This window comes from Ammospiza caudacuta, chromosome 14 (genome assembly GCF_027887145.1).
Source record: "Ammospiza caudacuta isolate bAmmCau1 chromosome 14, bAmmCau1.pri, whole genome shotgun sequence".
NCBI classification, from domain to species: domain Eukaryota; kingdom Metazoa; phylum Chordata; class Aves; order Passeriformes; family Passerellidae; genus Ammospiza; species Ammospiza caudacuta.
This window is the reverse complement of record NC_080606.1, coordinates 2,832,168-2,856,314: the sequence shown is the minus strand read 5'-3', so window position 1 is coordinate 2,856,314 and position 24,147 is coordinate 2,832,168. Positions and strand designations below refer to the sequence as shown.

The following is a 24,147-nucleotide window of genomic DNA, read 5'->3' as shown; positions in this document are numbered from 1 at the left end:
AGTGATGACAGTGTCCAGCTGCACCAGGACAAAGTGTGGGAGTGCTAGCAGCAGCTTGAAATGAGCAGCCTGCATGAAGTACTGACAGAGCTGCTGACCAACATGAGCCATGCTTGCAACTGTGCAGTTTGTGCTGAGGACACCCACATTCCAACAGTGCAGTGCCTCAAAGAGCAGGCTTTTATCTGCACAGTCAGAACAGAAAGGTTTCTGAAAGCCCTTCATTCATTCCCTTGTTCATTCCGGCTTAGAAGGGCCTGGTTAATTCCCAGCTCGGCAGGGGTGTGCCTGTCCCCCTCAGGGTGCCATGGCAAGACTGAGAGCAGCCCCTTTCTGGGGATGTTGTGGGACTGAGGGCAGCCCCTCTCACCGTGTGCTTTGCTAGGGCTGTGGGCTGCTCCTCTGGGAGGTGCTGTGGTGGCACTCAGGGACACTTGAGACACCATAGCGGGGCCAAGGGCTGCTCATCTCTGGGCTCCATGATGGGGCAGTAGGCAGCCCCTCTGAGAGTGCAGTGGCAGGACTCGGGGCTGCTCCTGTCTGAGTCCAGTCGTGGGGCTGAGGGCTGCCCTGCTCTGGGTGCCATGGTGGTACTCTGGGCTGTCCCCTCAGGGCACCGTGGCTCGGGATATCTCCTTTCGTGGCACCATGGGGAATGAGGGCAGCTGCTCTCAGGGTACCATGGCAGGGCTGAGGGCTGCCCTTCTCAGGGTGCCCTCAGGCTGCCCTTCTCAGGGTGCCCATAGTGGAGATGAGGGTAGCCCCTGTCAGAGTGCTATGGTGGTGCTCAAAGCTGCCCATCTTGGGCCACCATGGGGCAGCTCCTCTCACAGAATACCAGGAGGAGGCCCAGGGCAGCCCCTCTCTGCCCGCCGTGGTGGCTCTGAGGGCAGCCGAACCCGGCTCCAGCCATAGCACCGCGAGCCACCCTCCCCTCAGGGCGGCCAGACCCGCCCCGCTCCGCCCCGCCCCGGCCCGCCCCTCCCGCGGGTCCGCCGCCGTCCCACAATCCCCTGCGCCCCGGCCCTCGCAAGATGGCGGTGCTGGGGGCACCGCGGGGCCTGGCGGCCGCAGCCTCCCGCAAGCGGCGGCTGCTGCTCGCCCTGGCCCTGCTGCGCCCGCCGCCCGCCGCCACCCTCGCTTGCTTCGCCGGAGGAGCCGTGGGGAGCGGACGGCGAGGCCCTCGAGCCGCCCCGGGAGGAGTACAGGTGGGTGGGGGCGCCGGGGCGGGCGGTGAGGGGTTGAGGGGACGCTGTGGGCTGAGAAGGATGAGGGGCGGGCGCTGAGGGGCTGAGGGGCCCCGGTGCCCGCAGCGCTGTTCCGCCCGCTCTGCGAGCACCGCCCGGTTCGTCCTTGCCTGGCCGGTACCGGCGCCCGCCGGGCCGGTATCGGTCCCGCCGCGCGGGGACCGGGGCTCCCGGGGACACTCGTGCGGAGCTGCCGGGGGTGCCGGGGGCTCTCTCTGTGACCAGCATTAAAGCCCTCAGTGTCTCTGAGCGGATGCTGAACGCTGTGCCGGGCCCGACTCGTGATTCCGCCGCTACGTGCGGACCGGCAGGTGGACTTAGAATCCCTTTTGGAACGCTGTAATATGGCCTAGCGAAATGTTTTTTATTCCAAGTAAAGTATTGAGTACTTTATCTCAAACTAAATCCAGCTTTTGGTAATTCACGTGCATTTTTCAAAGTGACTTATCTTTGGTATCCCAAAGACTGAGGTAATGAACTTTCATAAACTCTCAGCTTGTAACTCTGTTTGATAATAAACTTCTTTATCCTCTCAGATTGCTGCTGTTTATGAGTAACTTTCCTTTGTCACCCGCCTTGATTAGTTTTTCCCGACAGGCAGAATTTTGTCAGGGACTATGGTTAACTTTATGGCACTAAATGAGATGAGCAGGACTGAAAGGGCAAATTTTGGAGTTTTTAATTTTGAAACTTGTGTAAGAGGCTGGGAGCTAAAGTGGATGCAGATCAAATATTTTCCCCATGTATTTGCATGCATTTAAATACACCTGAACACTCGGTATTGTCTGGTGTTCCTGGAGATGAATTTCAGCTGTTAGGGAACAAACAGCAATGTTATCATGGTGATGAATAGAAGTATTAATTATATTCCTGCTTTCCTTTTGAATGACTTTATTTTCATGTGAGAAATGCCAGTCCCTGCTGAGCAGTTTTAATTGCCACGTGTCACTAAATGTGGATTTGCTGAACTAGAAAGTAAATACTACATCTGTGGGATATATATATATATATATATGTGTGTGTGTGTGTGTTCCTCTCTTTGGCTTTTCAATTTATAGGCATTTTTGTGTTAGAAAGTGCTCAATGAATGCATTTTTTGATGATCTGGTAATGAATTTTCACTTTTGCATCAAGCTCTATTTGGCTGAATATTAGATTTCATGAAATGCAAGAGCATTTATTTTATTAAACAAAAACTCTAACAGGAGGCTCAAACTTAAGTGTCCTGGGCTTTTTGGTTATAATGCCTTTCAGAATTCTGGGACATGGTTTTTCAAGCATTTAGATAAATTTGCTGACAGAGGAAGATGTGTTTTCCTGACAGGAAGGACTTTCCCTGCTGTGGTTACAGCAGAGCTCCTCAGTGCTGGGGTAAAACCCCATTGGGAGTGAACTCCACAGCCACAGTTCTGCTTTAATTTTATATATAAATTATATATTTTTAAAAATTAAATAACAGAGGTTTGCAGCACCAGAGCCAGGTCAGTCAAGAGCTGTGCCTGTTTCAGCTCAAGCTGGTGACCAGCACAGCCATAGCTGAACTCCTGAGGAAAAATGGGATTAAAGACAGGAAGGAGCTCTGTGAAATGACTGTAAGAGCAAAGTTGTAACCATTCTTTTTGAAAAAGTTAATTTCAAAGACTTGGCTCTCATCCTTCTGCTCTGCTTTGCATTCATGTGGTACTTGGTCTCCTGTCCTCATAGTTTCATGTCCATTGTAGATTTTTTTAAGCTTACAGTTAATTGTAAGCGTAATTGTATACAAAATATATATTTTCTATGGGACTTTGTACCATGAGAGTCAAATACAATAGAGTTGTTTGGGTGTTATTACAATACAGATTCCAGTATTTTTTCCCCCTCACACTTATATTTTTCAGTAGTTTTGATTAGATTCTGAATACTAAGCCACATAACATTTGTATGCTGGAGAGGAAGAAAATCTAAATTTAGGGAGGGGAAAAACAGGTTTCAGGAGCTGGGATCAGGCCTCATTTTTTACTATTGAGATCAGCTTGAATTTCCATAACCACAGTTCCTTCAGTTCACCCTCCTGTGGCTGGAGCAGGCAGGGCCTCATCATGTCAAAACTTGTGTTTGGAATTTGGGATCTCTGCTCAGTACAGAACTGGAACATTGGCTTGATAACTTTATGAGTAACTGAATAATTGCTGTTGGGTTTTTTTCTAGGAAACTTCTGGGTTTTTTTTGTTGTTTGTTTGTTTGGTTTTTGTAGAACTTCGCCCTATACTCAAAATAAAAACCATGACAAATTCTGTTCAGTGTAAATATGGAAATTAAATGAATCTAAAAATTAGTTAAATTAGCCAAATGGAAAGAAAACAGCTTTTGACTGGAAGGGTCAAACAGCCTTTAAGTAAGGATAATTATTTTGCTAGGAATCTTTATAAGCAGAGAAATACATTGAGAAGTTTGTTTCAGGGAGAGCTTTGGCAGTTGTAGGAAGCAGGGCTGTGTAAATGATTGTAACTGTAACAGAACAGAATAGAGACTTTTCCCTTCCATTATCTTGCCCTTCCAGCTGCTAGTGATAAAGAGCTTGTCCTTCTGCATAATTTAATAATATCCCTGGCTCTGGCAGGGCTTGCAAGAGAACTTTCAGGTATTTTTGTTACATTTATTTCTATTTTTCTTCAGTTATTTATTTATTTTCACTTGGAGCTCGGTCTGTTCTGTAAAATGGCACTGATGTTTGTTGTGCTGACATTCCGTGTGTTTGTGTGCATCGCTGAATTCTCTTCTCTGGCCTCTGAAGGTGCAGTTGGGCAGTCCCTGGCATTCCTGCTTGTGTGGGGCTGCTGGAAATCCCCTGAATTGTAAAACCCCTTTAGAGAGGAGTTGCTGCTGAGCAGGGCAGCAATCCCATGTCTGCCTATAAAAATGGACCCCTGAAATTGCTGTGAGGAAGGATGCTCCATCCTGGAAGGGTTCCAGGCCAGGCTGGACGGGCTTGGAGCAGCCTGGTGTCCTGGGAGGTGTCCCTGCCCATGGAGAGGGTGACACTGGGTGAGCTTTAAGGTCCCTTCCTTTATCCATCCAGGTGCCCAGAGCAATTGCACATTGGCCACTGGTAAATGCAGCTCCAGTTAAGTTTGCATTGTTCGTTCTGGTGACACTTTAGCCTATCTTCATACCAGAATATTTTCACCTTTTTCTCTCGTTTTCTGTCGCAGACATTTCTCCACAGAAATCCTTTCTTTCACATTTCTGCGTCTTTGGGAGGCCAGAGGCCTCTGAAAACAAAGTAAACAATTGTTATCAGCTGCTGTAGAATGCAATAAGATTCACCTTGATTGGCTCATTTTCTATGTTTATAATTAAGAGCCAATCATCAGTTCAAGCCAGGGGACTGAGTCCTTAGCCACAACTTTGTTGTGAGTTCTTTTCTATCTATTCTTAGCTTAACTAGCTGCTCTGCAAAACCTCTCTCTATATTCTATTTAGTATAACTATAATGTATTATATCATATATTAATAAATAAGCCTTCTGATCAAGATACAAGATTCACCGTCTCTCTCTCACCAACTGCGACCCACACAGGTCGCAGTAACAGTTTTCCTCCATTTTCTTTCCTATGCATCATTTCTTTTCTTGCCCTGTAAACTCAGCAGGATTAACTGTGGGACTTAAATGCTGCAGAGGAACCTGAATCCCACCTTCAGTTATCTTTACAGTTAGTTAAAAAAAGTCCCCATGAGATGAGTGCAGCATGTCTGGAACACAACATATTCCAGAGAGAAGCTTCTAAGTGTGGGTTTGACCTTGCACAAATGTGTTTAATCCCTGTTGTTTGTTTGCATTTGTAGCATTTAAACTACTACCCACAGTCATGACACTCTAACAACATGACTTTTATGTGCAATCAGTACTAGACATCTGTTTCATCCTTTAGAGTTTAGAGAATCATATCCAAAAATACATGAAAAGAACATAATGGTGCAGAGTCAGGCATTCAGGAGGTAGGAAATGCCAGAATTTCAGTTGCCTGCATTATTTGTTAAATTCTGCAATAAGCAGGACTTGCTCCTGGTTCTTTAAAGCAATAACCTGCTTCTTTTATGTGTTGTGATTAGATTAAAGGATGGCTTTGCTTTGTAGTCTTAAGGCTCTTGGGAGCCCTGGTGAGGGAAGGTGGAGTGCTCAGTAAGTGTGGAGAGGCAAGGGAAGCTGCAGCCCCTCTCATTTGGGCTCTCTGTGCTGTGATGGTCAGGAATTACCATAAAGGAAAGTGTTCACCTTGTTTAACTCTTTGTTTCTCTGCTCAGATTTGTTTTTAGCAGGAGCTTGAGAGAGGATCGAAACCTCCACTCTTCCAGGCTCAAGACTGAAAATAAGAACAGGTTTTTTGTGTATCTTGTGCAAAACCTTTCATGTTTTTGCTGACTTAACCCCATGACAGTTCATAGCTTCTTCATAAGAAATCAAACTATTTATCTCATGCAGTAATTGAGGCCGAATCTGCTGCTGTTTCAGTAGAAGTTGTTTCTGTGATGTTTGCTTCATGTTTCAGTCAGAAGTGAACTCTGAGAACTTTAGTGAAACATTTCTCTGCTGTCCTGTGTATACATCCCAGAAAACAGTATTTAGCTACTTTCCAAAACTGCTGAAGCATATTTTTTCCATTATATTTTCTGTTTATGGCGCTGTCAACATTCCTGTGGAAAATGTCTTGCTGTAGATGGAATCCTCAGTGCTGACACAAAGCTGGAATGCATCTACAGGGAAATGCTTTAGAAATGCAACTCCTTTGTTTAACCCAGGTCTTGGAAGGATCAGGATGGTTCACCCAGGCCAGTTAGCTCTGCTAAATGCAGAATGTATAATTATAATGTTCACTTTCTCTATATAATGTCATATAATAGAAATATTTGGAATAGCAGGTGCATGTGATAAGTTGTGGAGAAATGGTTTTAATTTTCTTTGAAATGACTCATGAAATTATTAACTGAGATATGTCTGAGGAAGAAAAGGATGTTTAAGGCAAAGTATAAAATATATGATGGTGCTGCTCTTTGATAAGGTTAAAATTACCTTTTTTATGATCAAGTCCCTCTTTTTTTATTTTCTTTTTTTTCTGTTTGTCCTTTGCCATGGGCTGGACAAACATCTCTTGGTGTGAGTGTTATAGGGAGTGAGGTTAATTCTGTCCCAGAGCAGTGAAAATGGAATCCTGAGTGTCAGGGCTGATGTGCACCCTCAGTGCTGACCAGGAGAGGTCCCTGTGCTTTGCCATGGAGAAGGAACTCCTATCCACTCCCTCTGAGGAAAACAAATGCTCCTTTTGAACTATTTTAGCCCTTTAAAACATAAAAATATGGATTGCTTGGCAAGGTAACATGTGGAGCATGGTGCAGTTCTGCCAGCTGTGTATTACAGGTTAAGTGCATTGCAGGGTCTGTGAATATTGCATTTATTGTGTCCTGCTAACCCAGAACTTGCTGCCAGCCCTGCTCCACTTCTCTCATGGTCCCAGGGTTGCCAGGCAAAGCTGGAGCTTGGATTTGCCTTCTGGAGACAAGCATGGCATGAGCTGAGCTGAGAGGAATTGGGAATGGCAGAAGCTATAAGCATAAAAAGAACATTTCTTAATGAAAAACAGGACAAAAGACTGTTTGAAAGAATTCAGGAGACAACCTGGGAGAAAATGAAAATGAGAGGAAAGGGAAAGCTGGGCTTTTGTTGTACAGAAGAAACAAAGTCTGATGAGAGTGGGGATTCAGGGAAGGGAAATGCAGTTCATTGTCACTGAGCAGTTCTGATGTGTGAATGTAATTTATTTTACAGCTGCTCCCCACCAATTCTCTTTTTCTGTGGTCAGTTGTTAAAAAACAAAGCCATCTGCCTTCTTTTCATGTTATGCTTGTTTACATAAACTAGATGAATATTCTCTGAATATGAAGTGCATGTTCTGCATGACTCTGTTTTCATTTCTTTTTTTTTTTCTTTTTTCTTCCTGTTTTATTCTGTAGATTCCACCAGTCTGCAGGCAAGGATCATGGCACAGCCTGGGAGGGAATTATTCAAGACCATTATTGGAGCATTCAGAGGTGGGTATAAATTGTTCTTCCAACTTGCAGGTCATGAGAAACTTAAGCCTTTGCAGCATCTTTCAGTTTAGACTCTTGTTGCTTTTATTTTTTTTTAATTTCACTATTTACAGTTCTGAAGTTAAATGGCAACTTATGTTTCTGCCCCTAGAAATCTTTTTGAATCTCTGCAAACTAATGGTAACACAGTAACTTCAAAAAAGAGATCTTAAAAGTGTGGGGTTTGTGGTGATGCTTAGATTCATTTATTAAGCACAGAAAATACCCAGTTAAGAAACTGAGTTTTCCTTCAATATGTAGGGCTTTATTCTATCAAAATTCTGCTTAGATTGTAGAATATTCTCATCACTGAGTGCCAGGATGTCAGGCTCTTACTCCTGTGAGGTCTGCTTGCCTTAAAACCACTGCAAACACAGGGCAGCTGCAATTTTTCCTGTTTGTGGAAGAATTGACACATTTCTGAGTAACACACTTGTTTGAATGAAGCTGAGAAATGTGTTTGTCTTGCCTTTTTTTTTGTTTGTTTGTTTTTAATTATAAAATAACCACTCACAGCTGACTTAAGTAGCTAAAATCTTTTGAGGGTCATTGTGACTTCAGAGCATGAAATCTACTTAGATTTGGTTTTTTGATGCTTTACTTTAAAATGTGAAAAGTGACATTTTGATTTGGGAAACCCTGGGGTCTGCTATCAACCAACATACATAAAATAAGATTGCTAATGAGCTTTTAAATAACTTAAACTTAGAAATTGCCAACATGTAGCAAATCTTTTAAACAAAAAGCAGATTCTTTTTTGAAAAGCTTTAACAGGTCCATTGTTTGTGGCAGGCACTTTGAACTTGGAAAAATGCCTGGTGGTAGTGATTGTTATTTTTTAGTACATCTACATGCATAAATAAATTCAGAAATTTTCCCCAGGGCATCTTGGCCACATGCTAAGAGAAGTGACATTTGTTTTTAACAAGCAGGTTCTTTTCCAAACAATGGGATAACATTCCCATTCCCATCCTGGGAGCAAAGACAAGTGGGAAGCAGATTTATCTCATTTTTTGCCCTCAAGTAAAGCTACCCTTACATACATGGAGGGAGTATTATTGCTTAAATGTGTTCCACTTTACATTAATGTGCCTGAGTATGGGTATCCTCCAAAACCTCAAGGTTTTCCTGTGTTCAGTTCATTTTCAATATTTAAGGATCTGTTATCTTTCCCTCCTGGCTGCTGGGATTATTATATCCCTTTTTTATTACTGTTTTCTTAAGCAAGGTTTTTAGAGGGAGGTGAGATCTTTTATTAAAACAAGTTTAAACTGTTTGATGATGAGGGAGGTAAAACAAGCCAGTAGTTCTTTCTGCTGCCTTTTATGTGCCTGTTTCCTGAGGTTCTTGCAAATTGACTTTTCATTTTCACACAGATCCTGCCCAGGTGGCAGCTGATGGAGAAGAGGATGTGTTGGCATGGCCATGCTGGTGGAGGGCTTCACACAGATCCAAAGGAAGGGGTAAAACTTGCTCAATTATTATTGCTTTTTAAATAAAAAATGCTATCAGCTTCCCCAAAAAACCTGAACCTAAAAACTGAAGACCTCAAGCAGCAATTTGTCCAAAATTCTCTCAGCAGATACATAAATATTGTAGTAGATACTGTTAAATTGTCAGTGTAGACTTGCTAGCTCTTAAATCACCAAATGTGTGATAATGGTGTTGAAGGGTTTTATTTATTTTTTAAAAATACCATTTTACTGTTACACCCTGGAAATTGCCCTGGATTGGATTCTTTGGATGGAAAATGTTTCCTTGTCATTCACTGATGTGTTGATCTGGTTTGTGACTGATATTTGCCTGTGACTTGGCAGACAGGATGGTGGAAATCAGCTCCTGGGTTGTTGCATCACTTGGTAAAATCACACTTGAAATAGGAGGGGAGAGAAGCAATTAAACTGTGTTCATTTTTACTTGGAATTAATGGTAATACCTCTGGTATATTTTGCCTGTGTTTCTATTCAGGAAGCACATTAAAGTAATGATGATGGTATATGAGGAGAAGCAGGATCTTTTATTAGACCAAATGATTACAATCAGAAAATGAGGGAAACTTTTGGTTAAAACAGGACAGTATCAACTGTGTGATTAAAATTGCCAAATCAAAGCTCCTGAGTGTACAGAACTTCCATCCTCTCATTTCCTGGGCATACTTATTTCTGATGCTTTGTGTATTTGCAGAATCATTCTGTGTCAATGGTTATAACTTGTTCAAACCTGGGTGGAATCCACTCTAAAATTCATGAAGACCACATTGATGACAAACAATTTTCAGTTTCAGAATCCAGGTCTTCCAACTTGTTCAGACCTGGGTGGAATCTTCTCTAAAATTAATGGAGATCTCATTGATGACAAACAATTTTCAATTTCAGAATCCAGGTCTTCCAGGGCTGCTCTGCTGGTTTAACTGTTCTGATGATGTCTCTCCTACAATTCTTCAGTTGTAAAGAAATTGAAGATTTCAATTTAGGATTTTCTTTCAAGTTGTTATCTGAGAGTTGCCCTTCATTGAATCCAGACCTGTTTGTGCTACAGGCAGAAGTCAGGAGATGTGTGTGTTTTATAGTGAGAGGGAATTTCCTAACCTGAGGTGTAGCCAGCTTGTTTTAGTAAACATCTCTGATCTTTTCTGCATGAGGCACAGGGGAAACAAAATAATTTCCTGTCTCCAGTCATAGGTACCAGGGCTGTGCATGTAACATTAACTTCAGACTCACTTTTAAGCCCTCCTTGCAACAGGTGTAAGAGATTTTCAGAGATTTCCTGAGCAAAGCAGACTTCAAACCCGAGTCTCCTTCTCTGTTTGACATATTTAAATTCCAGGGTTTTCTCTGGTCAGAAAGGAAATTGAGGGTTCTGTTTACCACAACACAAATAACCTTAAGGGATGTGGGATGTTCCTTAATGCTAAAACTCACTAGCAATATGTTATCCAAAAATTTTGATGCCAGATGATATTTTTTAAATTTGCTGGCAGTGTAAAATTCCATTGGCATTCTCCCTTCAGCCTCCACTTGCAGCTATTCCTGTGGAAATCAATCTCTTAACTTCTTTATTGTAATAAATGCAGCTGAAACTGTTTAATACAGGCCATGGTCAGTTAAGGCTGTTGTCTAACCAAACAAATACCAGCTGTCCAGGGGAAAGGAGCAAGGACCAGCTGTGGAAAAGGTGAAATGTGTGAGGAGTGGAAAATAACAGGCAATGTTGGGTTTGCCAGGAGTTTCTCAGCAAAACTGAAGGGAAGGAAGTGCTCTGCTGCTCCAAGTGCAGCTCCTGTATCTCATGTGTGCTTGCACTTGTATTCAGTGGGTACAAATACTGGCAACCCATTCACTGCATTTTTTCTCCTAGGATTATACTTTTAGGAGAACTGCAGGTGAGATATCTGTCAGCTCTATTACACCTTTCCCTGTTGCAGATATTTTCTGACACACCAGGCTGTTTATTCTGACTTTGGAAGTGACATTTTAAATTGCCCCTTTTACAGCACTGAGCCCTAAGGATGAGCACAGAGTGCAGGGCACATTACCTTCACTACTAAAGAAACTTACACTTTTTAAAATTCCAAAATCTGCTTACAGCAGTGGCTGCTGTGCTGAGTGCTGAGATCAGAACTGATCTTTACCAGCTTTGGGGGATTTTTTGGTGCTGGTTGGGAGAATAACCTCATGCAAGGGGAGAAAGTTGTGCTGGTACAATGGAAGGGATGATAGAGCTGCCTGAGGGAGCACACAGGGAGCCAGAATTGTGTCTTTCTCTCTTCATCAGCACTGACAGCTTAAATTCCAGTCAAACTACCCCTTTCTTGTATCCCACTTGTGACAGCTCATCATCCTGGCACAGCCTTTATCCACCAAGTGACAGGGTCAGCCCAGTGAGTGCCTTGCAGTGCTCAATAACCATGGAGATGGTGAAGAAGAATTATGGCTTTCTTTTTTTTTTTTCCCCTCTTTAGGTATTTTAAAAGGTCCAGAACCTGGATGGGATGGGTAGAAGGGGCAGGAAGTTGGTCCATGGTCATTCTTTTGCAAATAACCTTCAGTATTGCACAGAGTGTTTTAGAACCATGCTGCATTCAAGAAGAGGAAGAGGCTTTCCTTCTTTGCTCCTTGCTGTATAATATTTTTCCTTCCATTCCTGTAGAAATAGACCTGTAAAGAAAATGCTAAACATTACTACCATTTAAAAGGAGGTGAAATAATTTCATCTCTTAACCTTTATGTACCTCAGAGAATCAAAAAAGGGCCTGAGTCCATTGAACAGATTGCTCATTTGAATTCTTAATGTTGCCACTTGCATATTTAAACAAATTTTTAACTCATGTTTCTGTACAACAGTAACATTTATTTCATGGTAAACTTTGATGTAATATGTGTGCATTTTGCACCCTTTGATATTTCTTCTTGTTCCTTTGCAAGGCCTTTGGCAAGTGAGTGGCTGCCTCCTGACTTTTTTCTAAATGGATTTGCTTCTGTCACCCTTCAGAGCCATGAAAAAAGGAAATAGATTCCTTGTTTGCAGCCAATATATTTTGTTCCTTTTAATAGGTTTTCTGTGCAAAGTCTGCCTAGCCAGTAGCAACATATAATTAGAACTGCTCTGATTGCACTTTTGTATCTTTTGTGTTAATGTGGTACCAATTTTTTTTAACTTCCTTTTAACCTGTAAGTGGTGATCAAAGATATTTTCCACATGTTTGAACTGCTTTTTATGCATATCCTTGACTCAAATGGAAAGATTCATGTATATGCTGCAGCAGGTATCTCCATTTTTAAGAGGGTAGGACACAACAGAGGCACTTTTGCATCCTCTCTCCACTGACAAATCTTCCATATACCCATTTTTTAAAAGTCCTTTGAAATGTGCTTATCCTGTGTAATGTTCCAATACATTTGCAGTGACATTTGATGACAAAATGCCTTGGTTTTGCTTGAAGCTGTGACTAGAAAAACTGAGATGAATTTCCTGGTGCTTTTAAAAGCTTACCTTTATAGGATTGGCTTCCCTGGTTGCCTCAGCAATTTTACCTTTTAACAGACCTCTCCTTTCTTACTTATTCATCCCAGACCTTAACAGAGAATTTCTTTTCTAATTTGGTTTATCCTCAAACAGGAAGATTTATTATAACACTCCCCCTTCCTACTGACTTCTGTCACAAGAGTCATCTTTGAAAGGTGTGCACTAACTTTTTGTTTCTCTCCCTCCTCCCCACTACAAAATATTGCCTGAAATGGGGAGATTAGCTGCCCTTGCTGCCCTCCTTTCTCCCTTAGATAACCCTTGTGTCTTTCAAGTTAACCCCAGTGTAGCCAGCCCAGAAAAATGAGTTGTTGGTACTTGTTGTCGATTAGGAAACATGGTTTAGGCTGCAGATAATTTAGCTTGGGAGTTCAGTGTTATTATCAGAAGTGTCAGTGATAAACATCTTTTCATCTGGAAAATAATACAGCAAAAAAACCCCCAACAAAATAAAAAAATACAGCAACCAAACCCAACAACAGAAAAATAATCCCAAAGGAAAACTTAAACACAAAAAGAAAAAGTAATGTTTTTCAAGCTGTCTTGTTAAATGGATTGTGCTCTTACTTAGAGCAAAATTTGAGATTTGGAGGAGAAGCTATTTTAAGAATTCAGTTAAAATTGACAGCATCATTTAAAGGTGAAAACTTGAGGTTGTGTCTAGATCTTGTTCTGTTTATTGCAAATACAAGTTTTTCTCACATTGTTTTTGTCACACTTTGTTAGAGTGCAAAAACCTGAGCATGAAATGTGTGCAGATTCTCCAACTTCTTAATGTAACTCTAGGAGTTCAAGCTAGGGCTACCTGTAGCAGATATTGCTGAATCCCCTCACAAAAAACAAACCTTAAACACTGCTCAGTGATATTGAGCATTGTGCTTATCCTGGGTAATGTTCCAGTACATCTGCAGTGACATTTGGTGACAAAATGCCAGCACGTGGCCATGTACATCTTCTGCCTTGTGAAGCCTGATTAGCCATGGCAGGGAATGTTCTCCAAACTATTTATGTTTATTGTGGACCTTTCAGGCTTCCTTCTTACCTTATTTTGTTAATTTGTTAATTTTTTTGCATTTCTCTCCTGCTATTTTAAAACATCTTCCAAAAAAAGAAGTAGCAAGCCCTTGACTTTTGTACAGCAGTCTTGAGGAGATAAAAGAAAAGGGTCAGTGAAGTGTTTAAAGATGGGGAATTGTGGTTTTCTCTATGTTCCAGTTGCAGCCAGCCAGGTTCCATGCTCTGGAGAACATGGAACATTTTAATGGCATGTCATGGACATAAACCCAAAAACTTCCACCTTGAAATGTTCATAGGCAGTCGTGGTGTCGGGCATTGTCAAATGTCTGTTTCCTACCAAATAAAATACAGAAGTGATCCAACTGTATGAAATTCATTACTTACAGTTGTTTTACTTGCCAAGTCTGTGTGTAAGCAGTGCTCTGTTTGTGCCCCCCCAGCTGAAGGAGATTGATGCCAAGAAGATCATCAGGGCCATGCTGTCCTACGTGTGGCCCAGGGACCGGCCCGACCTGCGCGCCAGGGTCGCCCTTTCCCTGGGCTTCCTGGCCAGTGCCAAGGTAAGAGCAGAAACTCCCACAGCTGCTGTTCGTCTGTGCAAGGAATCATTTGCTTTTCTGGTTTTTAAAGGCTTTTATGCTACTAAGATTTTTCACAGGAACATATATGAGAAATTATAGATTGGATTTTGGAACAGGGTGTATCTGCAGGGAATACCCATGTGCATGTTTAGGGAGGTGATGATGACAACTAGAACTTCTGTTTCCCTTGATTTCATTAGTTTAGCCCAGGATTTTCCATTTCTGGTTAATTTTTTACCCCAGAAATTAGAGGAAATGGGAGTTAAAGGCTGTTCTTCTCTCCTTGTGTGGTGCTGTCAGACAGTGCCCATTCTGAACCCTGAATGTGATCAATGTGGTGGTGCCTATTCACAGGTCTTGCTGTGCTGTGGAAAGGGATTTGAGCTCCACTCTGTTGATATTTCTCTATGAGATAACAGAGAATTAATTATTTTGGGGACTCCTCTGGTGTCCTCATAACAACCCTGCTTTCATTCAAATGATTTTCATGTAGTCTTTGATTATGAAATGGAAGATTGCTCTTACTTTTATTTCATTATGTGAAAGGATCTATATTCTTACCTGCAACAACATTAGTGTTTATTTGTTCTTTCAAAGAATTTGGAATGCAAAACTGTTCTGCAGATTAAAAGGGGGTATAATTCAAATTCTATGCAAACCTTGCAGAAATAGTTCAGAAGAGCAAATGTTACCTTCCTTTTGCTTTAAATAAAAAAAAAGAAATATTTGATTGCAAAACACTGGGAGGAAGTTTTGTGAATTCCATTGAGACATACAGCTCAGCTGGGTTGCTTTTAAGTACAGCAATTTTAACCAAACATAAAGCTAATATTAGCACTCAGCACCATTGCCATGTTATGAAAAGAGAGAAGAGACAAATTTCAGCTCTGTAGGTGTTAAAAGAGGAGTGCTTGGGAGAGAAATGTGCTCATTTCTGTGAGCTGGAGCTGATCTACAGTGCTTTCTCAAGGGGTTTTTATCTCTCAGGTATTTGTGGGTACTGTCTCCAGCAGATACTTGGGTTGTGCTGCAGCTCAGGATGTTGCTGATAATGCAGGTGATGACATGCAGAATATGGCTGGACTGTGCAAGTGAGCTTCCCCCTTTGGGCAAAACACACAGCATTGCTTTCCACTGCATTTTAAAACTCCTCAAAATGCAGATGCCTTGAGGTTTTCTGATGTGGATCTACCAGGTGGAAATGAAAATCATTCTCACTCACTTCCTTTTAAAAGACTTTTATTAGTAATGTTAATAATAATCTGAAGGCAATTTTTTAAATGTTTGAAGGATTTTTTCCTGTTCTTCTCCCCCCATTCCCTGTTCTCTAATTTGTAGTGTTATATGGATATGATGGAGAATGTGTATCCAGCCTCTAATCCTGCATATGGCAGCACTGTACCTTGCCTTTAAGAAGTCTTATTAATGTTTCAAGCAGCTTTTTGGGATGTTAAGAAAACAAAATTGATGACCAGGATACCTTGACTTGTGCAAATAGCTCTGTATTTGGTGTAAAAAAGAGCCATTATATTTCTACTGGGAGAGAGAGATGTTTCCCCATCAGAAAATCATTTAACTCTTTGGGGAAGTAATTGATGTTTGGATCTTAAGTGTTCTCTTAAGTTTCCCACTCTATATTTGTACAAGGCAGCCCAGAAGCCCTGATGTCCAGAGCAGAGTCTCAGAAGAAAAGCAGAAAACCTGGTGAGCTCTGCCCAGGTTTTAGGAGATGCTTGTTAGAGCAGAAGTGTTTTGTGAGAATGTTTGTTTGGGCAAACAAGGATTTCATTGGGAAAACACACAGCAAACTCTCTATGGAAAATAAATATCATAACTGGCAGGGGTGGAAAATTTTATGGATGTCTCCTAGCTGTTCTTTGTTTTGTTCTGTCATTGCAAAGCTGTGTTGGGTAATTGCAAATTAAGGAGTTACCCCTCATCTTAGGAGCTGTGCTCACTCTTCCTTTGTGGGAAGAACTTTTCTTGAATTGCTTCATGCTTTACACGTTCTGTGTGTGTGTGTCAGTGTGACACAAGTGATGTGCAATAGTTTATTCCAGAGCTGTGGTGAGTCTGTCACATCTTTGAGCCCTGAACATCTGCTGCCCTTGCAGAGCACACAAAAGGTCACTTTGTCCTGGAGAAAATGCAGTACAAAGTGGTTTACCTGTGTCGTTCCTGCACCATGTGTAATTGTGTGTGCTTTCCTCATTATCCCATTTGGGAGCCCTTTGTTCTGCCTGCCTGTGAGGTTAATTACAATGCACTCCACAGACCACACAAGCTGTTTGGTAAAGTTTTTCTGCTATATCATTGTGTCAGCACAGGAACACCAGCCTGTTTTTCTCCTCACTGCAGTCCTAATTTCTTTGTTCACTATGGAACAAAGTGAATTCTGTGTCTGAAGGATTTGCATCCTTAGTGTGGATTTTGTCTAAAGGCCCCTCGTTCTGAGGGGGTTTGCATAGAGAACTGGATGTTCATGATGGCTGCTGCAAGTCACCTTCCCCCAAAAGAAACACTTCTGTCAACCCTGTGCCCAATTCCTTCTGAGTTTGACAAAAGATTTGCAGATTTTATGAATTTACAGCAATAGATTTCCAGTTAAAATACTGTGGTTGTAAGGTGGCTTCAGTTTTATTCTGTGAGAACTCCAAGGAATCACAGAGGACAGGTAGGTTATGAAATTCTCAGCTGTGGGGGGAAAATGTAAGGAATATACCCCCAGTTTAATTTAGTTACTTACTCACAAAACAGCTGCAGTTCATTTCTCCTTGTGCTGCTGCTTGAGAAATAATTTGTCTCTTTAAATCTTGCAGTTCAGTAAAATTCACTTTCAAAACAAAAGCCAGTTTGTGTGCAGTTACTGAAGAGCCTGCAGTTACAATCTGTCTTGACTACTTTTGTGGGGCCCAGTTGCCTGTCATTGAACAAATTATTGTGATTTTTGGTTCCTTTTTGTCTCCACATAACTGCCCGTGGTATTGTGAGCCTTCAAAGCAAGCTGTTAGGATGGCTCTTTATGACAGGATGGAGTCTGCTCCAGGGCTAGTGAGGTCTTTTCTTCCTTGCAAGATGTGTTGTATTATTATGACACACTTGAAATTTTTACCTTAAATATTTATAGCCTATCTAGATGTGTGTACATGATCTGAAGGATGCAAGAGGAAGGCAGGTGAGAGGAGTACACAGGGAAAATCTGTGTTTTCAGACATTGCTCAGCTTCTGCATATCTGCATTTTCTTTTTCCATGTTTTCCCACCTTTTTTTGGCTTCTCTACTGGTGATTGTATAGCAAATGCTTCCTTACTTTTCTGTTTTTTTTCCCTTTTTCTTCTGTGGCACAAGGAGAAAAGTGCTGAGGCTTCTGAGGAGCTGGATTAAACACATGAATATGACAAAATCACTTGTCACCTCTGTCAGCCTGCAATGGGTTTTGGCCTCCTGGTCACAGAGCAGGCATGTGTTATTCATGAGCCAAAGAATTCTTTCAGACTCTCTGCATTTCTACTGACTGCTAATTCCATCAGTTTCAGAGCAGGAATGGCTGGCTGAGGAGGCAGGACACAAGGGTTGAATTGCAAATTCTGCCTGCACACGAAGATAACGATATCCAGCTGATCAGTGAAGCATGTTCCTGTGATCTTGGTGTTTGAGCTCTTTCTAGGGGCTCAGATGGAGTTAGATAATTGCAATAAACCTTTAGAAATTGGTGGCTTTTTGAGGAGTTTCAGGTGAAAAGTGTTTAAATTGGTTTGAGTTTTTTTTCCCTACTGGAAAAAGTGTAGTTCAGGTGATCATTAAATTTGAAGAAGCCACGAAGGCAGGTGCTTCTTCCCTCATCTGGAGAACATTTTGGAGCTTCTTTAGCAGTCTTGCCTCCACAAGGGATGGAGATTTCTGTGTGATCTCCACAAATGTGTATGTTTATATTGGTCCAGAGATAAATTCAGTCATCCTCATGCCAACATTTCTCACTGAATTATTGGCAAAGAACAGTTCACTGTGGACCAGTTTTATCTTGTTGGGGCTCAGGCTGTCATTAATTCATCATCTTTATTAAACAAAAAATGCTGGGAAGAGCAAAATGAAAGATAAGGCTGTTTGCCTTAAATGTAGTGTAGTCCCATGGGGGAATAAAGATGATACTGCACTGTCAGCTTAAAACAGTGCAGTCATTAAAAAAATGTTTAAACTCATTTACTCATGATTCATTCCAGGGCAACCTGCTGTTAAATGTGGGCAATTGAGTTGGGATGATTTCATGGGATGCTGTATTTGCTTTCCAATAAATTCAAGCAAGGATAAGCTATTAATTCAAACCCAGAAATAGAAAATGCACAAATTCATATTGAAAGAGTCTTTTTAATGGGAATTGTTATCAAGCTTTCAGGCATTAGGCAGAGGAGGGAAGCCTGTGCAGATATATTGTGTAAGACAATTGTTTTTCATGGTAGATTTTCATGGTCTACCAAGGTGTGCTTAAAGCTTTTTGTTCTGTGCCAGCAAATACAAAGAGAGAATGTGAATTTTTGCAGAAGGATGAAATTTTGTTTCCATTACTGTGAACGTGATCTCATTGACTTAACAAATTGAGTAGGAAAGGCCTGTTTCTAATAATGGCCTCTCATCTCTTGCTATAAACTTTGTAAGATTAACTTTTTTCTTTTTAAATTACTGGAAAGCAGACTGTCTTGATTGCTAATGAAATGCAATACTGTGCTGCCTTGTTCTTATTCAAGCTTTACCCTCCAGGAGTCAGAACAACTATAACCTGAGACCAGGCTTTAAATTTCATTTAAAACTCTATTGGGAAGAATTATATTGATGTAAAAGAAGACATTTCTACAAAATTGTAGGCTGTTACCAGTTAAATTAATTGTGAGTGGAGAACAGCAGTTTAAAGAATTCATCTCTTTTCTTTAAATGGACTTTAAATATATCTGTGGTTCTATTTCAAAACTACCTGTAGTGTAGCACAGTCTAGTGAGGAATAAAATCTCTGCAGAGAGATTTGTGAGAATCTGCAGCAAATGAGGACCATCTGCATGGCAATATTCTTATTTTCTCCTGAGAGGTGTCTCCCAGGAAAACCTGCACTTTGTCATGTTGGTTGTCACTGGAACAAACATGGCAGTAGATTCATCTTTATCAAGAACAAAATGCCACCCCAGAATGGAGTTTCAGTATCTCTGAAGGCAAAGTGGAGTTGTTTGGTTGTACTGGGGAAGGGATTTGAGATTTCCACAATTCCCATCTGTTAGAGGGCAGCTGTGGCTGGAGGACTCTCAGGCTGCTCTGGACAAGTTTCAGAGAAATGCTTGGTGTAACACCTGATCTTTCAGCTGCTTTCTCTTTTCAGTTACTAACAAACCAGCACTAACCTCACCCAGGTGCCCTCAGATCTCATGTATCTACTCTCAGAGTTACCTAAATCACGCTGTGTTGAGAATTTTGATGTGTTTTTTTATAATGTATTTCATAGGGAACACATGGGGGAAGAGGAGAAAATTAATTCCTTCCTCATTTGCATTTAAATCTTTAGCCTAAAACACTGTCTGAAAAAACTAACAGCACAGATTCAAAAAATTAATTTACATTATATTCTTTAAATCTGTAGTTTACAAAAATATTTTCAAAACCCAGTTACTCTGCTTGGTGAAGTTTATACCTTCCACTATTTGCCATAACTTGTAAAACTGGAAATATTGGATCCTGGGACAGTCATTAGAACTTCTGGAACTCTGTCTTCCCCCTTGAATTTGGACTGAACTTAAGAATGACTTTATCACTCTTTTGTCTCAAAATCTGGTTTTATCCAATTTATCTACAGTTTTTTTCCCTGGGCTTTCAGCTCTGACAGATGTCCCTAAATACAATTGAGATCTAAGTGGGTATCCAAAACATTTGGTGGAGAGAGCTGAAATATCTGTATCAATCTGGTTTCTGTTTCTTGTTTCTTCTCATGTAAAATTATTTGTCATCTCCTCACAAGTTTTTTCCAAATACTAAAAAAAAGCCCAACCTTAAGCTAACTCAACTTGCTGTAAAGTATTTTAACATCTGCTGTGATTGTAAGATTGTAGGTCATAACTTACTTGTTCAACTGCTAAAAAAGTTGTGTCCTTATTTTCAAATCTCAACAGTTAGGAGCAGTTTGAATTAAGAAATTGTATTAATTTTATGAAGTTTGTTTGTAAATTGCCTTTCTTGTTGGTATAAGTGAGCAATGTAACAATGGTACATTAACAAGGAATTTTAGGTTTTCTGTGAGATTTTCCATTTTTTCTTGTGCTGCAGTTGTGCAAATAGAAAACTGCTAAAGTTGATGTGTTTACATATCCATCTGTTTGGGGTTTCACATCTAGAGGGGCACACTGGGTGATAGGTGGTGGATGTGACTTTTTGTTTGAAAACTAATATTTGTACAGTAATTTGTAGTGTCTTATGGACTGTACAGACAATCTTTTGTGCTGCTGTGCCAAACCCCAGGGTTTATAATATTTGGAGTGATGTTGCAAATGAGAAGCATTATTTAAATTTTAGGGGAGTATTAACAGAGACAAAGGAGGGGTTGGTTTATTTTCTTTGACTTCCTTGGAGCTTTGGTTGAATCCATGCCAGTGACCCAGTGTTAGCAAAGTGCAGGTGAGTGTTTCCTGTGGAACTGAGCTTCTTCACACTGAATACTGCCAGCACCACAAAGAGCAAACAGCTCCAAATGATGGCACAATTTAGTAGCACTGTGTGTGCCATGCAGTGGCTGCTGCTTGATTCATTTCCTGGGCTTGCCATGCTGTCCTGAGAGCTCAGCTCACTTCCAGGGCCTTTGCAGTGTGGTTTGTTGAGGACAGAAATCCATATTTAAAAGAAGACAGTGAGAGAGACAAAGTAACCCTGCAGTGCCAGCAGCAAGGGTTTAACATCCTGCTTGAAGTAAAGAGCAAACTCACCCGCACTAAGTGCTCAAGGACTAAATATAACAGCAGAGCAATTTCAGACAATAATAGTCATGCTGCAGAGATGTTTTAATGCAAATGGTCTAACTGGTGTGCTCCTGCTTTCAGGCCATGAATATTCTGGTTCCCTTCATGTTCAAGTTTGCAGTGGACAGCCTGAACGAGGTGTCTGGGAACGTGCTCAACCTCGGCGATGCCCCGAGCACCGCGGCCACCCTGGCCACTGCTGTCCTCGTGGGCTGTGAGTGCCTCCAGACCCTGCCTGGGACCTCAGGGGCTGCAGGGAGGGAGGGAGGGGTTCAGCAGAGCTCCTGCCCGTTGCTCTGCTGGCCATCACAGCTGCTTGTGAATCACAGAATCACAGAGGGGTTTGGGCTGGAAGGGACCTTCAAGGTCATCTGTGGGCAGGGACACCTTCCACTGTCCCAGGGTGCTCCAAGCCCGTGTCCAGCCTGGCTTTGGGCACTGCCAGGGATCCAGGGGCAGCCCCAGCTGCTCTGGGCACCTGTGCCAGGGCCTGCCCACCCTTCCTAATTCCCAATATCCCATCCATCCCTGCCCTCTGGCAGTGGGAGCTGTTCTATGTGTCCAAGGGCACAAGCTGTGCTCCGAGCCCTGTCTGCCCTGACCTTGGACATTTCAGGGATCCAGGGGCAGCCCCAGCTGCTCTGGGCACCCAGAGCCAGGGCCTGCCCACCCTCCCAGGGATCAGTTTTTTCCCAATACCAAATGTAAACCTACTCCCTTTCAGTTTAAAGCCAAGTTTGGGTAGGAAGGGATTTTAAGATTCCTTGGGCAGGGACACCTCCCACCATCCCAGGCTGCTCCAACCAACCCTGGACACTTCAGGGATCCAGGGGCTGCCCCAGCTTCTCTGGGCACCCTGTGCCAGGGCCTGCCCACCCTGCCAGGGAACAATTCCCAATTCCCAATCTCCCATCCATCCCTGCCCTGTGGCAGTGGGAGCCATTCCCTGTGTCCTGTCCCTCCATCCTTGTCCCCAGTCTCACTCCTGGAGCCCCTTCAGGTGCTGAAAGGGCTCTGAGCTCTCCCTGGAGCTTCTCCTCTCCAGGTGAGCACCCCCAGCTCTGCCAGAGCCCCCAGAGCAGAGGAGCTCCAGCCCTCAGAGTGTTGTAACAATTTCATTGTTACACTGTGTTGATGTCTATTCCTAATATTCTCTGACCTTGCTTCTGGTATTCCAATTAAAAAATGAAATAATGCTTATAGAAACTATTCTTGATTATAAATCCTGCCCTTTCTTATAACCAGCTATAAAAAGAAACTGATTTAAATGTGTGCACAATGGTTTATAAATGAAAAATTGCATAAAGCTTGGGCCAATTAAGTATAAATTACCTTTGAACTAAAATTGTTGAAAATATATAAAGAATGAGTCTAGTGTAATTTCATGCATGAAGGGAAGTTGAAAATATAATTATTTTCATTTTGTAAACTTTTTCATTCCTTTTTAGATGGTATCTCAAGAGCTGGGGCAGCATTATTTAATGAAGCAAGAAATGCAGTGTTTGGGAAGGTAGCTCAAAATTCCATCAGGAGGATTGCCAAGAATGTTTTCCTGCACCTTCACAACCTGGACCTGGCCTTCCATCTGAGCAGGCAAACAGGAGCTCTGTCAAAAACCATTGACAGGGGCACCAGGGGCATCAGCTTTGTTCTCAGTGCTTTAGTGTTTAACCTGGGCCCCACAATGTTTGAGGTGGCTCTGGTCAGTGGAATTCTGGTAAGTGTGCTTTAGTTGGAATTGTCTCATTTAGGAATAATGCTCTTACCAAATTCTACTAATTATAATAATAATAATTGAATTTACAATGTGAAAGCAGCTACTTCAAAAGAGAGCAAAGCAACCTATAGTGTTCAAATATCTGGTGTTTTAAGTAAGCTTATTTGAAGTGGTTTTCACATTTAAAGCCTCTCTTCAGCCAGTTGCATTTATGTGGACAGTTTTTAATGTTTTTCTTCAGAATTGTTGGAAAAATGAAATCAGAAAAGTAAACTGTGCACACAAGTGTCAAATATACCCAGGTGACTAGTGAGGAAGCAGAATAAAAATGTTGTGGTTCAGTGTATTCAGAACAGAGGAGGGAGTGATTATTGGCTCTTTCCTGAATACTGATCTGGACTTATCCAGAACTTAAAAGTGAAAATGAGCTTTTGGAAAACAGGCTTCTCCTGGCAGGTTTTAAGCTTAATGCCCTGAAATTTAAACTTCTACAAAATAAATCACACATTCTGTCTTTGAAGTCAGGATCTTTGGGTGTTATTTGGGTGCAAAAATCTGAATCATGGTTATGTATCTTGGTTTAAATTAAAAACAAGAATCTTGTTCTGTTTATTGGCCTTTTTGGAAAGACTTAATCAAGTTTGAATGGAACAGTGAAATGCCTGTTGGGTTCCATTTTCTAACCAGTGGAAATTGCAGACCAGGCTGGCTGTCAGCCAACCCTCCTTAGGGCTTTTCTCTCCTGATGTGCCCTGAAGTACAGAAAATGCTTCCTAAGTTGTTTTGCAAGGCCATTTATTTCTTCTTCTACAGTCCAGCTTTCTTTCAAAATCTGAAAAAGCATAGAAACAAATACTTATTTGTGAAAACAGCACAAGCATCAGCAGCATTTATATGTTTTATAATTTGAAAAATAACTTTGCAGTATTATATACACTAGCTCTTGGTTATTGCCTGCAATCTTTTCATCTAAATCCTTCTTGCTGCTTTCCTTTTGAGTTTAAGCCTTTATTTAGCCTTAAGCTGTTCAGAGCAGGGATTGTGTTGGGAGGGACCATCATTTCTTGTCTTAAAATTAGAGTAGCCTAGCTGGAGACATCAGTGAAGTTTTGAAAACAATAATGATTCTTTTTTTATTATTATTTGATTTGAAATCTTGCAGTATTACAAATGTGGTGCTGAGTTTGCTTTGGTCACTCTGGGGACCCTGGGAGCCTACGCGGCGTTCACCATAGGAATCACACAGTGGAGGTAAGGCAGGCCCTGCCCTCATCTTCCTCAGCTTGGGATGGTGCCTTCAGTGGCTGCCTGGAATTAAGAATAAGAGATATTAGGATTAAGAGAATAAAGTGGGAATTTATTAAAGGCCTTCAATGGATTCACCTTGGGCAGTGCAGAAACCACCAAGGACACACGCAGGATGGATGATGGTCATGAGTTTTTCAGACAATTATAAGTTTGGTCCA

At 41.7% G+C, this 24,147-nt stretch overlaps 1 protein-coding gene across 1 annotated transcript in view; it reads left to right on the top strand.

The window, feature by feature from the left end:
- The first annotated feature begins 1,026 nt into the window (after positions 1–1,026).
- Positions 1,027–24,147, top strand: part of ABCB7 (ATP binding cassette subfamily B member 7) — a 37,609-nt gene continuing 14,488 nt past the window's right edge. Inside the window, exons 1-7 of the mRNA XM_058814030.1 lie at positions 1,027–1,208; positions 7,239–7,316; positions 8,732–8,818; positions 13,838–13,957; positions 21,046–21,178; positions 22,413–22,681; positions 23,844–23,932. Coding sequence (XP_058670013.1) covers positions 1,035–1,208; positions 7,239–7,316; positions 8,732–8,818; positions 13,838–13,957; positions 21,046–21,178; positions 22,413–22,681; positions 23,844–23,932 — 950 coding nt within the window. The 5' untranslated portion in view covers positions 1,027–1,034. The remainder of the gene's footprint in view (positions 1,209–7,238; positions 7,317–8,731; positions 8,819–13,837; positions 13,958–21,045; positions 21,179–22,412; positions 22,682–23,843; positions 23,933–24,147) is intronic.